The sequence below is a fragment of the Mustelus asterias genome, chromosome 23, assembly GCF_964213995.1.
Source record: "Mustelus asterias chromosome 23, sMusAst1.hap1.1, whole genome shotgun sequence".
NCBI lineage: Eukaryota > Metazoa > Chordata > Chondrichthyes > Carcharhiniformes > Triakidae > Mustelus > Mustelus asterias.
The window spans coordinates 73144810-73163647 of record NC_135823.1 but is presented as its reverse complement, the minus strand read 5'-3'; the positions used below and the strand labels follow the sequence as shown (position 1 = coordinate 73163647).

Here is an 18838-nt window from a genome sequence, read left to right as displayed (position 1 = left end):
TGCAATGAAGTTACTGTGAAAATCCCCCAGTCCCCACACTCCGGCATCTGTTTGGGTACACTGAAGGAGAATTTAGCATGGTCAATGCACCTAACCAGCACGTCTTTCAGACTGTGGGAGGAAACCGGAGCGCCCGGAGGAAACCCACGCAGACACGGGGAGAACGTGTAAACTCCACACAGACAATGACCCAAGGCAGGAATCAAACCCAGATCCCTGCTGTGAGGCAGCAGTGCTAACCACTGTGCCACCCAGAAAGTCTTGTAATTCCAGCGGATATTCTTTCCGAAGTTAGAAGTTATGACCCATTGCAAACTGCTTATGTACCTGAACCCTCCATTCCACTCAGCACTGTTTGCAAACGCTAAAGAAATTTGGGCAACTCCATGGCTAAAGGACATATATGAATGACTTACTGATAAAATGGGGTCATAAGCCGTCCCACAAACACTCTTGCCAAAGTGCTGAAGGGTTTAGTGGGCATCCAAGCATCATGACGCATCAAATCGAGGAACGCCAAAGTGTCAACATATTCATATCCTTAAAAAGGCTTTAATCAGAACTGTGTCTATGAAAAGCTCGGTGTCTTCAGCAGAGCGGCTGGTAGGCAGTGGATCATGTTAGGGCCCAACATATTAATAGATTTGGTACAAAATTGTGACAAAACTCACTTTCCCCACTGAAAAGTAAAAACAATACTGTAATAAATTGATGAATATTTATTGCACTAATGACATCATCATCATTATTTGATCAATTCTGTCTCTTGTGAAATATTTCTCAGAAAGCCACAGAGCTGAGTTTCTGTATGTGAAATCCACCAATGCATATAAACCAAACTGAAATATCATCAAAACTCTCTCAATTGAATTACTGCTGCTGTTTATTAGCTTGTAACAGCATCATTATAACAAACAGCTCACACACTGTTCCTTTTTAAGGTTTATTTCTAATTCTAATTCCAGTGTGTTTTATGATGGTGATCTGAAACGAGAGCTAACAAAATTAAACACAAGCTCCAGCCAGCATGCAGCTGTACAAATAAGCCTGATTAAAATGTCAAACAGCGCACCTCCAGATAAACACACAAACTATTGGGTGTGACTGGAAAAGAGTATTTGATGCTTCAAAGACTTTGTTAAATTCAGCTTTGGGGTAGGCAAGCACTGGACTATTAATCCAGAAACTCAGCTAATGTTCTGGGGACCCAGGTTCGAATCCCGCCACAGCAGATGGTGGAATTTGAATTCAATAAAAATATCTGGAATTAAGAATCTATTGATGACCATGAAACCATTGTTGATTGTTGTAAAAACCCATCTGGTTCACTAATGTCCTTTAGGGAAGGAAATCTGCCTCCTTACCTGGTCTGGCCTACATGTGAGCCCAGAGCCACAGCAATGTGGTTGGCTCTCGACTGCTGTCCAAGGGCAACTAGGGATGGGCAATAAATGCTGGCCCAGCCAGCGATGCCCATGTCCCACGAATGAATAAAAATAAGCTCAAACTGCCAAATGAAAATCTCATACTGCCGCCTGTGAGAATTCTATACAAAATAATTTGAGCAGCCCAGCCCAGGAGCAAAACTGCAATAATTTGACACATTCAGAATGGTTCAGAAAGACTAGGAGGATGACACCAAAGACATGCAAATGTCACCTTGGGGTGAGATTCGAGGAAGATAGAGTGGCTGGAATTTCACTCTGCACTTGGCTTTGCTACACTTGAGCTCAGGGTATTGTTGCTGACACTGGGACCTGTAAACTCTGTAGTATTTCTCCCAGTTTTCTGCTACTTCAATGGGAGACTGTCAAAGTCCTGGAGAAATGGCACTAATTGTGCATTTCAACAATCTCTGTTCTTGCTAAAGTTATGGCAGAGGAAGCCACATAATTTCAAGGCCAAGTGCTGCCTGAAATGTCCCATTAACCAGTGTTACAACAAAATATGGAAATAGTAAATAGTGTTTGTGATTACCGGCATGAATAAAAGTATTAAATTTTACAATTGAATTCTTAATTGTTCTTTGTTATCTTGAGCGTTGTTCTTTTTGAAGCTTCAAAGTAAATTCAGATGTGACCTTGCAATTATTTACCAATAAAATGTATTGAAGCTCTAATAAGCTATTTAATTATAAATTATTTTAGAAAATAGAAGCATTGCACCGTTCCCCAGTTTGACTGTAATTTTCATTATTGCTGATGAATTGTTAGGTAAGAGAATAACTTTTTTAACCTGGATAACCATTTATGATACTTGCACTTAATTATTTTCAGAGCCTAAAGACCATTCAGAAATAATACAATGGTCACTTAGATTTAGAATGGAGAGCTACTCAGCGCCACAGACTGCAGGCTGCTCATTGGACATTCACTGCTGCATTATACGCGATGTTTCACCAATTCACATTAGCCGTGATTCTCTGATTTGTCACCTCCAGTTTGCTGCTCAAAGATCTTTGGGAAGTTGAATCTTTTGTCTCTGAAACAATTATTCATATGGGTCCTGACCAGCTCGATGCCTGGCAGCCAATGCCAGTGCCAGTGCACTGCCAGCTTCTTCTCTGCTACTCCGATAATTACTTTGTTCTGTAAGAAAGAAAAATATTTCATCATAGAGTTATAGAATCTCTACATAGAAACATAGAAGATAGGAGCAGAAGGAGGCCATTTGGCCCTTCGAGCCTGCTTCGCCATTCATTACAATCATGGCTGATCGTCCAACTCAATAGCCTCATCCTGCTTTCTCCCCATAACCTTTGATCCCATTCGCCCCCAAGTGCTATATCTAGCCGTCTCTTGAATACATTCTACAGTGCAGGAGAGGCCATTCAGTCAATTGCTTCTGCACCAACTCTCTGCCAGAGTATCTTACCCTGTCATATTTCCATAACCCCACACATTTAGCATAGCCAATCCACCTACACATCTTTGGAGTGTGGGAGGAAACTGGAGCACCTGGAGGGAACCCACACAGACATGGGGAGAACGTGCAAACTCCACACAGTCACCCAAGGCCAGAATTGTGAGGCAGCCGCCTTGTGACAAATGCTTTCATAGAAATCATGGATGAGTAACTAATATAATATTTGACCAAATCCGCTTTTCCAGGATACATATGTAGGAGTAGCTTAGAATGTCTGCAGAGTGCTTTATTGTAATGATCATTAGGATATTTGTCATTTATATTAATGTTATTTGTCATTTATATTAATGATTTGGATGAGAATATAGGAGGCATGGTTAGTAAGTTTGCAGATGACATTAAGATTGGTGGCATGGTGGACAGTGAAGAAAGTTATCTCCAATTACAACGGGATCTTGATCAATTGGGCCAGTGGGCTGACGAATGGCAGATGGAGTTTAATTTAGACAAATGCGAGGTGATGCATTTTGGAAGATTGAACCAGGGCAGGACTTACTCAGTTAATGGTAGGGCGTTGGGGAGAGTTACAGAACAAAGAGATCTAGAGGTACATGTTCATAGCTCCTTGAAAGTGGAGTCACAGGTGGACAGAGTGGTGAAGAAGGCATTTGGCATGCTTGGTTTCATCGGTCAGAACATTGAATACGGGAGTTGGGACGTCTTGTTGAAGTTGTACAAGACATTGGTAAGGCCACATTTGGAATACTGTGTGCAATTCTGGTCACCCTATTATAGAAAGGATATTATTAAACTAGAAAGAGTGCAGAAAAGATTTACTAGGATGCTACCGGGACTTGATGGTTTGAGTTATAAGGAGAGGCTGGATAGACTGGGACTTTTTTCTCTGGAGCGTAGGAGGCTGAGGGGTGATCTTATAGAGGTCTATAAAATAATGAGGGGCATAGATCAGCTAGATAGTCAATATCTTTTCCCAAAAGTAGGGGAGTCTAAAACTAGAGGGCATAGGTTTAAGGTGAGAGGGGAGAGATACAAAAGTGTCCAGAGGGGCAATTTTTTCACACAGAGGGTGGTGAGTGTCTGGAACAAGCTGCCAGATATAGGAGTAGAAGTGGGTACAATTTTGTCTTTTAAAAAGCATTTAGATAGTTACATGGGTACGATGGGTATAGAGGGATATGGGCCAAATGCGGGCAATTGGGATTAGCTTAGGGGTTTAAAAAAAAAAGGGTGGCATGGACAAGTTGGGCTGAAGGGCCTGTTTCCATGCTGTAAACCTCTATGACTCTATATCCACTAGAATAGCAAGCTAACCCAAACATTTTTCCCCATAGGGAAGTACGTAGCCTTTCCGAATGGCAGGAGCATTTTCCAATTGACTACGGCTGGGATTCTCTGGTTCCGCCGCAAAGACTGGAGATTCCCTGTTCTCACTGGTAGTGGTGGTGGGGCGTACGAGATCGGAGAATTCTGCCAACATTTTCAACAAGGGCTACACATAGACACTGAGCTTTCAGTTACACAGACCCTGCAAGTTATCCTGCATTGCATAAATTTCATAGAAACTAGAAGCAGGAGTAGACCATTCAGCCCTTCGAGCCTGCTCTGCCATTCATTTTGATCATGGCTGATTCTTGAATTCAATATCCTGATCCTCCCTTCCCCCCATATCCCTTGATCCCTTTAGCGCCAAGAGCTATATCAAATTTCTTCTTGAAATCAGACAACATTTTGGCCTCAACTACTTTCTGTGGTAGTGAATTCCACACATTCACCACCCTCTGGGTGAAGAAATTTCTCCTCATCTCAGTTCTGAAAGGTTTACTCCTTATCCTCAAACTATGACCCCTAGTTCTGGACTCCCCTATCTTCAGGAACATTCTTTCTGAGTCTAACCCTGTTAGAATTTTATAAGTTTCTATGAGATCCCATCTCAGTCTTCTGAACTCCAGTGAATATAATCCTAACCGAATTAGTCTCTCCTAATATGAGAGACCTGCCATCCCAGGAATCAGCCTAGTAAATCTTTGTTGTACTTCCTCTATAGCAAGGACATCCTTCCTCAGATGACACCAAAACTCCCTAAATACTCCAGATGTGGCCTCACCAACGCCCTATGCAATTGCAACAAAACATCCCTATCGCTATACTCAAAACCTCTCGCTATGAAGGCCAACATACCATTTGCCTTCTTTACTGCCTACTGCACCTGCGCGCTTACTTTCAGCGACTGATGCACGAGGACTCCAAGGTCTCATAGAATCATAGAAACCCTACAGTACAGAAAGAGGCCATTCAGCCCATCAAGTCTGCACCGACCACAATCCCACCAAGGCCCTACCCCCATATCCCGACATATTTTACCCGCTAATCCCTCTAATCTACACATCCCAGGACACTAAGGGGCAATTTAGCATGGCCAATCAACCTAACCCGCACATCTTTGGACTGTGGGAGGAAACCCATGCAGACACGAGGAGAATGTGCAAACTTCACACAGACAGTGACCCAAGCCGGGAATCGAACCCAGGACCCTGGAGCTGTGAAGCAGCAGTGCTAACCACTGTGCTACCGTGCCGCCCCATTGAGTACTCTCATTGAGTATTCACCTCTCTCAATTTATACCCATTCAAGTAATAATCTGTCTTCCTATTGTTGCTATAAAATCGGATATCCTCACATTTATCCACATTATGCTGCATCTGCCATGCAGATGCCCACTCACAGCCTGTCCAAATCACGCTGAAGCATCTCTACATCCTCCTCACAGCTCACCCTCCCACCCAACTTTCTATAATCTGCAAATTTGGAGATAATACATTCAGTTCCCTCTTCCAAATCATTAATATATAATGTGAACAGTTGGGGTCCCAGCACAGATGTCTGCGGAACCCCACTAGTCACTGACTGCCAATCAGAAAAAGATCAATTTATGCCAACTCTTTGCTTCCTATCTGCTAAGCAGCTTTCTATCCATCTCAAGACATTACCTGCTATCCCATGTGCTTTAACTTTACATAGTGGTCTGTTATGTGAGACCTTGTTGAAAGCCTTCTGAAAGTCTAAATAAACCGCATTCACTGGTTCTCCTCGGTCAACTCTACTAGTTACATCCTCAGAAAATTCCAATAGTTTCGTCAAGCGTGGTTTCCCTTTTGTAAATCCATAAATACTGTAAATCCATAAATACTGTAAGTTTGTAAATACTGCGTCCAGTTCTGGTCGCCACACTACCAGAAGGACATGGAGGCTTTGGGGAGAGTACAGAAAAGGTTTACCAGGATGTTGCCTGGTATGGAGGGTCTTAGCTATGAGGAGAGATTGGGTAAACTGGGGATGTTCTCCCTGGAAAGACGGAGGATGAGGGGCAACCTAATAGAGGTGTATAAAATTATGAAGGGCATAGATAGGGTGAACAGTGGGAAGCTTTTTCCCAGGTCGGAGGTGACGAACACAAGGGGTCACGGGTTCAAAGTGAGGGGGGCAAGGTTCAACACAGATGTCAGGGGGATGTATTTTACACAGAGGGTGGTGGGGGCCTGGAATGCACTCCCAAGCAAGGTGATTGAGGTGGACACGCTGGGATCGTTCAAGACTTATCTAGACAGCCACATGAACAGACTGGGAATAGAGGGATACAAACGAATGGTCTAGTTGGGCACATGAGCGACGCAGGTTTGGGGGGCCTAAGGGCCTGTTCCTGTGCTGTATAGTTCTTTGTTTGTTCATGCTGACTTTGTCTGATTATACCACTGCCTTCCAAATGCCGAGTTATGAAATCCTTGATAATAGACTCTAGCAACTTCCCCAGTACCGATGTTAGGCTCACTGGTCTATAGTTCCCTGTTTTCTCTCTACCTCCCTTTTTGAATAGTTGGCTTACATTAACTACCCTCCAATCTGTAGGAACTATTCTAGAATCCAAAGAATTTTGGAAAATAACCACCAATGGATCTATTATTTCCTTAAGTACTCTGGGATGAAGATTATCAGGACCTGGAGATTTATCCACCTTCAATCCCATCAATTTCCCCAAAACCATTCCTTTACTAATGCTGATTTCCTTCAGCTCCTCACTAAAACACATTTCTCTCAGCACTTCTGGTACATTATTTATGTTTTCCTTTGTGAAGACTGAAGCAAAGTACAAATTTAATTCCTCAGCCATTTCTTTATTCCCCGTTATGAATTCTCCTGTTTCTGACTCTAAGGGGCCCACATTCATTTTTGTCAATCTTTTTCGCTTTACATATCTATAGAAACTTTTACAGTCGGTTTTTATGTTCCTCGCTAGCTTACTTCCATACTCTATTTTTCCTCTATTTCGAAGAATGACATACTGAAAAGCTCCCTGAACTCAAATTAGGTCTGGGAATTTTGATGTATTTTTGTTAGCTTATGGTTGTAAGTCTGAGTGAGCTGTACCAAATCTGGTTGCCTATTCTCTGTATCCATCAAGAAGCTCTGACACTCGCCCCACATCTGGGGTTTTAGGTTTAAGCTGAGAGGGGAGAGATACAAAAGGGTCCAGAGGGGCAATTTTTTCACTCAGAGGGTGGTGAGTGTCTGGAACAAGCTGCCAGAGGTAGTAGTAGAGGCGGATGTAATGTTGTCATTTATCTCAGCAAATGTAATGTTGTTATTTATCTCAAGAGGCTTGGAATACAAAAGCAGGGATGTACTTCTGAGGCTTTATAAAGCACTGGTTAGGCCCCATTTGGAGTACTGTGAGCAATTTTGGGCCCCACACCTCAGGAAGGACATACTGGCACTGGAGCGGGTCCAGCGGAGATTCACACGGATGATCCCAGGAATGGTAGGCCTGACATACAAAGAACAAAGAACAATACAGCACAGGAACAGGCCCTTCGGCCCTCCAAGCCCGCGCCGCTCCCCGGTCCAGGATTGAATCCTGAATCCAGGATCCCCGCCCAATTTTCCAGCCTATCTACATACTAATATCCTATCCACCGAGCTGTCCCTCACAGCTACGATGCTTTGTTCATCACAACCTATTAACTCACCCCCACCCCCCCATTCCAGACCATGTGATCTCCAGGGAGAGGCGAAAACCCAGAGTGAAAACCCCAGGGCCAATATGGGGAAAAAAAAAAAATCTGGGAAATTCCTCTCCGACCCCCTGAGGCGATCGAAACGAGTCCAGGAGATCACACTGGCCCTGATCGGAAAATGCTTCCCAACCCTATTCATTTCCACTTCCACGACCACCATATGAATTCCCTGCCCCCGAGACAGGTTCCCTGTCGATGAACGTCTGAGGATCGTGGGATTGTATTCATTGGAGTTTAGGAGGTTGAGGGGAGATCTAATAGAAACTTACAAGATAATGAACGGCTTAGATAGGATGGACGTAGGGAAGTTGTTTCCATTAGCAGGGGAGACTAGGACGCGGGGGCACAGCCTTAGAATAAAAGGGAGTCACTTTAGAACAGAGATGAGGAGAAATTTCTTCAGCCAGAGAGTGGTAGGTCTGTGGAATTCATTGCCACAGAGGGCTGTGGAGGCCGAGACGTTGAGCGTCTTCAAGACAGAAATTGATAAATTCTTGATTTCTCGAGGAATTAAGGGCTATGGGGAGAGAGCGGGTAAATGGAGTTGAAATCAACCATGATTGAATGGTGGAGTGGACTCGATGGGCCGAATGGCCTTACTTCCGCTCCTATGTCTTATGGTCTTATGGATACAATTTTGTCTTTTAAAAAGCATTTACACAGTTACATGGGTAAGATGGGTATAGAGGGATATGGGCCAAATGCGGGCAATTGGGACTAGCTTAATGGTAAAAACTGGGCGGTATGGACAAGTTGGGCCGAAGGGCCTGTTTCCATGCTGTAAACCTCTGTGACTAAGTTCCCTTTTATTCTGTTTCATGTGCAGCAGCAGATCTCTAGCACCCAATATTTCACTCAACCTTTCTAAGTTATGAGTGATTAAGATGCTGAAATTAATTTTTAATGAGACATACCTGTATCATATTCACTGACAGAATCTTGGTCATTTGTATTGTTGCTTGTCAAAGTGTATTCAGTTAATCCTGGCAGAGTAAAAATAATATCATTCAATGACATCCATTAAATACCAGTTTCCAAAGTGACATCGGAACATTTTGGTTCATTATCGACAAATGGAAAGTTTGAGATTTGTATTCACCTATTTTAAATATTACTATAAATCTTTATTGTGTTGTGTATTTCCATTTCAAATTATAAATATCAGCAAAGCTTGGTATTTATAACTTGAATTGTTTCATCATTGTTTTCAGGCATCTGTCGTGGGCATGGTAGTTAAGGTAATTATGGTAATTTTATGATCATTATAGTAGTTATGGCAATTATGGTAATTTCATTATGGTAGTTATGCTAATTATGGTAGTTATGATAATCATGGCAGTTATGGTAATTATGATAATTTCATTATGGTAGTTATAGTAAGTATGGTAAGTATGGTAGTTATAGTAGTAATGTTAGTTATGGTAAGTATGGTAGTTATAGTAAGTATGGTAGTAATGGTAGTTATGGTAAGTCTGGTAGTTATAGTAAGTATGGTAGTTATGGTAAGTATGGTAGTTATGGTAAGTATGGTAGTTATGCCAATGCAGTAGCAACCCAGAGATTGTGAATTGAAGTCTGATCAATAAGAAAAGTTTATATAGAGCCTTTCAAGGGAGGTGATGGCCTAGTGGGATTATCGCTAGACTATTAACTCAGCTACTGTTCTGGGGACCCGGGTTCGAATCCCGCCATGGCAGATGGTGGAATTTGAATTGAATAAAAAGTATCTGGAATTAAGAATCTACTGATGACCATGAAACCATTGTCGATTGTTGTAAAAACCCATCTGGTTCACTGATGTCCTTTAGGGAAGGAAATCTGCCGTCCTTACCTGGTCTGGCCTACATGTGACTCCAGAGCCACAGCAACGTGGCTGACTCTCAACTGCCCTCTGAAATAGCCTAGCAAGCCACTCAGTTCAAGGGCATCTAGGGATGGGCAATAAATGCTGGCCAGCCAGTGACGCCCATGTTCCACGAACGAGTGAAATAAAACACCCTTGGGATAACCCAAAGCTTTTTAGAATTTTACATCAGGTTTAGCCACTGTTGTAATATAGGAAACATGGCTGCCAATTTGTGCACAGCAAGATCCCACAGCAGCAATGTGATAATGACTGGATAATATTTTTTTAATATTGATTGAGGGATAAATATCAGTCAGGATGCTGGGGATAATTCCACAGATTTTCCTCAAAACTAGTGCTGCATTCATCTACTTCCACCTGCAGGGCAGACAGTCTTGCTTTCACATCTCACCCAACAGACAGCAGCTAGAACAGTGCGGCACTCCCTCAGTACTGACCCTCTGACAGTGTGGCACTCCCTCAGTACTGACCCTCTGACAGTGTGGCACTCCCTCAGGACTGACCCTCTGACAGTGTGGCACTCCCTCAGTGCTGACCCTCTGACAGTGTGGCACTCCCTCAGTACTGACCCTCTGACAGTGTGGCACTCCCTCAGTGCTGACCCTCTGACAGTGTGGCACTCCCTCAGTACTGACCCTCTGACATTGCAGCACTCCCTCAGTACTGACCCTCTGACAGTGCAGCACTCTTTCAGTACTGACCCTCTGACAGTGCGGCACTCTCTTAGTGTTAGCCCTCTGACAGTGCGGCACTCCTCAGTACTGATCCTCTGTCAGTGTGGCACTCCCTCGGTACTGACCCTCTGACAGTGCAGTACTCTTTCAGTACTGACCCTCTGACAGTGCAGCACTCCCTCAGTAATGACCCTCTGACAGTGTGACACTCCCTTAGTACTGACCCTCTGACAGTGCAGCACTCCCTCAGTGCTAACCCTCTGACAGTGCAGCACTCTCTCAGTACTGACCCTCTGACAGTGCGGCACTCCCTCAGTACTGACCCTCTGCCAATGCGGCACTTTCTCAGTACTGGCCCTCTGACAGTGCGGCACTCTCTCAGTGTTAGCCCTCTGACAGTGCGGCACTCCCTCAGTACTGACCCTCTGACAGTGCGGCACTCCCTCAGTGCTAACCCTCTGACAGTGCAGCACTGCCTCAGTACTGACCCTCTGACAGTGCAGCACTCCCTCAGTGCTAACCCTCGGACAGTGCAGCACTCCCTCAGTGCTAACCCTCGGACAGTGCAGCACTCCCTCAGTGCTAACCCTCGGACAGTGCAGCACTCCCTCAGTGCTAACCCTCGGACAGTGCAGCACTCCCTCAGTACTGACCCTCTGACCGTGCAGCACTCTTTCAGTACTGACCCTTTGACAGCGCGGCACTCCCTCAGCACTGACCCTCTGACAGTGCGGCACTCCCTCAGTACTGACCCTCTGACAGTGCGGCACGCACTCAGTACTGACCCTCTGACAGTGCAGCACTCCCTCAGTAATGACCCTCTGACAGTGTGACACTCCCTTGGTACTGACCCTCTGACAGTGCGACAGTCCCTCAGTACTGACCCTCTGACAGTGCGGCACGCACTCAATACTGACTCTCTGACAGTGCGGCACTCCCTCAGTGCTAACCCTCTGACAGTGCAGCACTCCCTCAGCACTGACCCTCTGACAGTGCGACAGTCCCTCAGTACTGACCCTCTGACAGTGCGGCACGCACTCAGTACTGACTCTCTGACAGTGCGGCACTCCCTCAGTGCTAACCCTCTGACAGTGCGGCACTCCCTCAGCACTGACCCTCTGAGCGTGCGACAGTCCCTCAGTACTGACCCTCTGACAGTGCGGCATGCACTCAGTACTGCATTTGAGTGTCAGCTGAGACACTTGTGCTCAAATCCTGGAGTGGGATTTGAACCCACAGCCCTCTGACTCAGTAACAGGAGGGCCACCAACTAAGCCACTGAATCCAATCTGAGCAGGGTCTGACAGAATGGCCGTTAAAGATAAAAACAGAATACTGTGGATGCTGGAATCTGAAACAAAAGCAGAAAATGCTGGAAAATCTCAGCTGGTTTGACAGTGTCTGTGGGGAGACAGCCAACGTTTCGAGTCTGGATGAGCCTTCAGAGCTTTGTCAGAGCTGTGCAGAATGTAGGAAACAGCTCACTGAGTGCTGTGTGTTACACAGCAGCACCAATAAACACAGGCCTGGAGAATGTGTAATTATACACTGCCGGACCAAATGATGATTGTAATAACCAGCCCAGCACAACAATCAGGCTAACCTCATTAACTTTCTGACTGCAAATGCTTTGCAGATTAAAAAACCAGCAAGTTTGAACTGATCAGTGCCTTCGAATCAAATTAAAGGAATATGTAAAACTTTAAAAATATTTGTGATCTCCATTGGTGCCCTTCTGTGGATCATGGAATGGCTATCGTGAAGGGCCCTCCCTCCCTGGGAACCCATGGGAGGCTTCCCAACATGGTGGGGGTCCATGGGGGGGAGGTGGGGGGGTGGTATGGGGGAGGTCCCTGGTTGGTCAGTTGAATGTCTTGATTGGCTGCCTGGTTGCAGACATGTTGCTGTGTGTAATATGCCAGGATAGCAGGAAGATGTCCGTATCCTCTCTCCCAATCTCTTCCCCACAGTATCCGCTCCCCTCGAAGGCAAGAGACAGAAAATTCCATTCTATGTCCCACAACAAACTCGGTTAGAGCTGCACAGATATACAATTTGATTGGAGATTATGGCGGGATAGGGGCGTCCTGTGATTTGATTGGTGAATTATGAAGCAGTCTCTTTAGGAAAAGCTCGTCCTCTCACTGTTACACTTACTTGGTTTCTGGTTGTTGATATTTCCTCTTGCCTCAAGATGCCAATTAGGCTAAATACAAGTTGAAAAAAAATAATTAAAAGGTTTGAAAATTGATATTTTTGTCACAATAAAAGAAGTTAGAACAGATTGCATGTGATTAGTACATTTCTTATAATCTGCCACAACTCAATGAGCATAAATCATTGCAGATTTATGATAATTATACCAACTTTAATTCTTTAGTTTGAGTTTAAAGGTCATGCACATTTGTTTAGGCGTTGGCAGCAAATAAAACACCCAAAACTGTTCAAACATTTAGTATTTAACTCCTTGTTCCTGCCTGAGAGGCTTCAGGTCTGTAATTGGATTCTGTGGGTCTGATAATGATTACAGTGTGTTCAGATATTGACCACATCTGAACTGCGAGTGGAAATAAATCCCTTGTAATTATTCAGGCTTTCTATAATTCTATTATTGAAGTATTTGATCATTTCTAATCGTAGAATCATAGAATCCCTACAGTACAGAAGGAGGCCATTCGGCCCATCGAGTCTGCACCCAGGCCCTACCTCCATAACCCCATGCATTTACACTAGCTAGTCCCCTGACACTAAGGGTCAATTTACCATAGCCAATGCACCTATCCCGCACAGCTTTCGGACTGTGGGAGGAAACCAGAGCATCCGGAGGAAAACCACGCAGACATGGGGAGAACGTGCAAACTCCACACAGACAGTGACCCAAGCCGAGAATCGAATCTGGACCCCTGCTGCTGTGAGGCAGCAGTGCTAACCACTGTGCCGCCCTAAATTATATATAATTTATATATATATTTAGATAATTCATTGTCCTTTTATTTCTTCTTGTTTGCTCCTTACCTCCAAGTAATTTTCTCTTGCTCTGGGACTGAATTCTTCTCCAATGTATCCTGGAATCATATTGTGATCCTCGGCAGCTTCCAGCTACACAGGAAATAAATCATCTTGCGTTTAAACTCTTGTCTATATCTTTCCCTTAACCACAGCTCCAGGTGATTAAACTGATTCAAATGTAATAAACCCTGTTTTTGCGGAAAAGGTTACTGAAGAGGGAGTGAGAGTCAGGATTATGACCCAGAGATTGCATTGAACCATTTACTGGACATTGTAGAGAGAGCCCAGGAAGCGAACACTCATTATCAGCTGTTAATGTGCTGCCCACCAAACTGATGTCGGGGAAAGGGGACTTGCATCAAAAACGGACATGAGGCCCTTTGCTGATAGGGAACGTAAGGCCTGCTTGAGGCCATTCTACAATACTAGTTTGCTGTGTCGCAACCAGTGTCAGAGACGGAACAGGTGAAACATTGAAGAAAAGATGGTTATGTATAGTCGAGCAGGTGGCCCAGAAAGGGTCAGCTACCAGGCACCACCAAAAAAGCCAACTTTCCTCAAAATACTCAATAAATATGGGACCAGGAGGAGGTCATCTTTGAGATCCTACACTGAACAGACAGGCCACTGCTGGCACTATTGGAGATGATCATTTTTGGGCACTTGCATGGCACAAATGTCACATAATGATGGTAAGAGTTTTAACAACACCAGGTTAAAGTCCAACCAGATTAAAGTGTTGTACTTTAACCTGGTGTTGTTAAAACTCTTACTGTGTTTACCCCAGTCCAATGCCGGCATCTCCACATCATGACATAATATTGGCCCAGAGATTCCACTGAACCATTTACTGGTCATTGTCAAGAGACATTCCAGACTCAAGAACAACTTCTTCCCTGCTGCCATCAGACTTTTGAATGGACTTACCTTGCATTAAGTTGATCTTTCTCTACACCCTAGCTATGACTGGAACACTGCATTCTGCACTCTCTCCTTTCCTTCTCTATGAACAGTATGCTTAGTCTGTATAGTGTGCAAGAAACAATACTTTTCAATGTATATTAATACATGTGACAATAATAAATCAAATCAAATCAAATCAAATCAAATGATGCTGGGCTGAATCATCCACTCGGCACTTCTGGCTGAAGATTGCTGCGAATGCTTCAGCCTTATCTTTCACACTGATGTGCTGGGCTCCTCCATCATTGAGGGTGGGGATATTTGTGGAGACTCCTCCTCCAGTGAGTTGTTTAATTATCCACCACCATTCACGGTGGGATGTGGCAGGACTGCAGAGCTTAAATCCATAATTATTTCAAACACTCTTTGACCAGCACAGTTACTGACTTGAAATTGTATTTATTATTTGTACACGGTGCTTCCTGAGTGAGACAGTAACAAACACAAAACAAGACACTCACTCTAATATTGAGCCACTTGAAGTGACATTAGGACTGAAAGCTTGGAGTGAGTTAATGGAAGAGAAATGTAAAGGTTCTGGGAAGGAATTCAGGAATTTGGGACTGGGTTAGCTTCAGGCCAGAAAGACGAAAATGAGAGATTTTAAAAATTCTTTAATGGGACGTGGGTGTTGCTGGCAAGGACAACACTTGTTGAACTGGAGCTGAATGACGTGCAAGGTCATTTCCAAGTTAACCACATTGCTGTGGTCTGGAGCACATCAGATAAATAAAAACAGCTGATTTCCTTCCCGAAAGGAGAACTGTGAACCTGAGGGGTGGTGAGAATGTCACAGTCACCGTGACAGATTCCAGCTGCCGTGATAGGGTTTGAACCCATGTCCCCAGAAAATAGCCAGTGCCTTGGAATATTAAACTGGAGACATTACCACAACACCACTGTCCTCCATCGAGAGGGTCAGCGTGGAGAAATGCAGGAGATCTTGCAGGATTATAAAGCTGCAGAATGTTCCAGAAATAGGGAGGTGTGAGGCAGAGAGATCTGAACACAACAACTCGAATGTTACAGTTGAGGCGCTGCTGGAAGCGGTGATGTTGATCAGCTCGTAAAGGGCTTCGGGGTGAATGGGCAGAGCAGATACAGGCAGCAGAGTTTCACATCAATGTAGGTTTATGGAATGTGGGAGACTGGCTCTGACAGCACTGCAATCTTTTACCAAGTGCGAAGATGAGCTGAGTTGGGGCAGAGGAGGGGGCAGAGGAGAGGGCGGAAGAGGGGGCAGAGGAGGGGGCAGAGGAGGGGGCGGAGGAGGGGGCGGAGGAGGGGGCGGAAGAGGGGGCAGAGGAGGAGGAGGAGGGGATGGAGGAGGGGGAGGAGGAGGAGGAGGGGGTGGAGGAGGGGGAGGAGGAGGAGGGTCGATGTTCCTGAGGTGGATGTTGGCAGCTTTGATGATGGAATGGTCCTTACCCATAACGAAATCCATATTGAAAATATCTCTAGACAAATACTTGGTGGCAAAGTTTTTGCTAAAAGCAAAGTCTGTGAACTGTCACAGGAATATCCTTTTAGCGTTTTACTGATTCCTTTTATGCTGCTTAAGGATAAATGACTGAACACTTGTCAAAGGTCTTTGGCCACATTCCGGTGCTGTGGATATTAACATTGGGATGGATTTTATGTTCCCGTCACGCTGAGTATGTTTTTGGTGGACAAAGTACAAAATAAATGTCAGATACTCAGTTCACCATCTCTCCTCAGACCCCCAGCCCATCCCAATAATAAGGGGGGTGGGTAGTTCACCCTCTATGCTGTCCCCATGAGACCCATTAGACCCAGTTATTAAGGGTTTCCAATCCAGCTGCATTGCTATAAAACACAGAGCAGTGAAAATCAGGCCAGGGACAGCAGGACACTTTTATTTAAGTTTAAGTCGACAGGATGTCTTTGAAAAGATGGGAAAGAAAAGGGGACACATCAACTGGGGAGGGGCGGCGGGCGGGGGTGGGTGGGGTTGGGGGGGAGTGGGTGTGTCTCAGGGCACCTCCCCAAACTGTCACCCCTCCTTTTTCGTTCATCCCCACCTGCCTTCCAAAACCCAGTCCCCCATCCCCTCTTCTCGTCCCTGGGCTCCCTGATCCCTCCCCCAATAAAATCCCAGGACTTTCCTCTCTCCCGGGCCCACGACTTATCTTCCCGTGCTTCCTGGCAGTGCCTACTACTGAGTCCTGCTTCTGAGGGACTTGCTGTTGACCCTGAACTTGTTCAGCCCGTCCCCAGCTGTGGGAGTGCTGTAAGGTCGGCTTGAAAGCACTTTCCTTCCGTGATGGGGGGATAGGGCGGAGGGGGAGGTGGGGGGAGATGTCTGCCTACACCCCCATCCCATTAAATCCAGCCCATGGAGTTGATATAAAGAACAAAGAACAAAGAACAGTACAGCACAGGAAACAGGTCCTTCGGCCCTCCAAGCCTATGCCGCTCCTTGGTCCAACTAGACCAATCGTTTGTATCCCTCCATTCCCAGGCTGCTCATGTGACTATCCAGGTAAGTCTTAAACGATGTCAGCGTGCCTGCCTCACCACCCTACTTGGCAGTGCATTCCAGGCCCCCACCACCCTCTGTGTAAAAAACATCCCTCTAATATCTGAGTTATACTTCGCCCCTCTCACCTTGAGCCCGTGATGCCTCGTGATCGTCACTTCTGATCTGGGAAAAAGCTTCCCACCGTTCACTATCCCCTTCATAATCTTGTACACCTCTATTAGATCTCCCCTCATTCTCCGTCTTTCCAGGGAGAACAACCCCAGTTTACCCAATCTCTCCTCATAACTAAGACCCTCCATACCAGGCAACATCCTGGTAAACCTTCTCTGCACTCTCTCTAACGCCTCCACGTCCTTCTGGTAGTGCGGTGACCAGAACTGGACGCAGTACTCCAAATGTGGCCTAACCAGCGTTCTATACAGCTGCATCATCAGACTCCAGCTTTGATACTCTATACCCCGTCCTATAAAGGCAAGCATACCATATGCCTTTTTCACCACCTTCTCCATCTGTGTTGCCACCTTCAAGGATTTGTGGACTTGCACACCTAGGTCCCTCTGTGTTTCTATACTCTTGATGGCTCTGCCATTTATTGTATAACTCCTCCCTACATTATTTCTTCCAAAATGCATCACTTCGCATTTATCTGGATTAAATTCCATCTGCCACCTCTCCACCCAATTTTCCAGCCTATCTATATCTTGCTGTATTGCCCGACAATGCTCATCGCTATCCGCAAGTCCAGCCATCTTCGTGTCGCCCGCAAACTTGCTGATTACACCAGTTACACCTTCTTCCAAATCATTTATATATATCACAAATAGCAGAGGTCCCAGTACAGAGCCCTGCGGAACACCACTGGTCACAGACCTCCAGCCGGAAAAAGACCCTTCGACCACTACCCTCTGTCTCCTATGGCCAAGCCAGTTCTCCACCCATCGAGCCACTTCTCCTTGTATCCCATGAGCCTTAACCTTTTTAACCAACCTGCCATGTGGGACTTTGTCAAATGCCTTACTGAAATCCATATAGACGACATCCACGGCCCTTCCTTCGTCAACCGTTTTTGTCACTTCCTCAGTCCCATATTTCAAACTTCTAAAAATCTAATAACACTTTTTCTGAAAAGAACACCAAATATATTGGAATGTTTTAAAGAATAATCTACATTGGGACAAATGCGCCAATAGGGAATCATAAAATTCAGGACGATTATTCACTACTAAATATTACTATGTAGTACTATGTATTATACTATGTATTACTATATAGTACTATGTATTATTACTATGTATTATTAGGTATTACTATGTAGTACTATGTACTGTGTATATCAATAAGATTTAGAATTTGTGGCACGAATTAAATAATTGAATCTCCTTCAACCCAATAATTGACTCAGTTGGTAATTTCAGTCCATCAGTTTCTCAGTGGGTTCACAACATCAGTGATGATGGAGATGAAACTATCGTTGATTACCGTAAAACCCATCTGCTTCACTAAGGCCCTTCAGTCTTTAATTGGTCAATGTGGGTGACTCTTACCTGCCCTCTGAAATGGCCCAGCCATTGTCTCAGGTCAAAGGGCAATATGAGACGGGCAACAAATGCCGACCTTGCCAGTGACACCCACATCCCCTGAAGGTCGGGAAGGTGGAATATTTGGCTGAATCAGGGAAGTAAGTGTTGGGATTTCCCAGCGAGGGACTGACCCGCGACGCGATGTATCTCTCTTCAATTGTCACCTTGCTGGAATTGGACGGGTAGGCAGAGTTAGGCTTCCTGAGCCATCGGGGTCCACACATGGAGTCAATCTGAGCAAACATCTCTCAGCATTGCAGACCCAGCTGGCAATATCATCTCTTCAC

General features: G+C 45.0%; 1 protein-coding gene across 1 annotated transcript in view; it reads right to left on the bottom strand.

Annotated features, from left to right (window-relative positions):
* Window positions 1–731: 731 nt before the first annotated feature.
* The window catches only part of tmc5 (transmembrane channel like 5), a 256340-nt gene continuing 238233 nt past the window's right edge, over window positions 732–18838 (bottom strand). The window contains exons 21-24 of the mRNA XM_078240932.1: window positions 13512–13595; window positions 12654–12702; window positions 8870–8938; window positions 732–2588 (exon numbers count right to left, since the gene is read on the bottom strand). Coding sequence (XP_078097058.1) covers window positions 2491–2588; window positions 8870–8938; window positions 12654–12702; window positions 13512–13595 — 300 coding nt within the window. The 3' untranslated portion in view covers window positions 732–2490. The remainder of the gene's footprint in view (window positions 2589–8869; window positions 8939–12653; window positions 12703–13511; window positions 13596–18838) is intronic.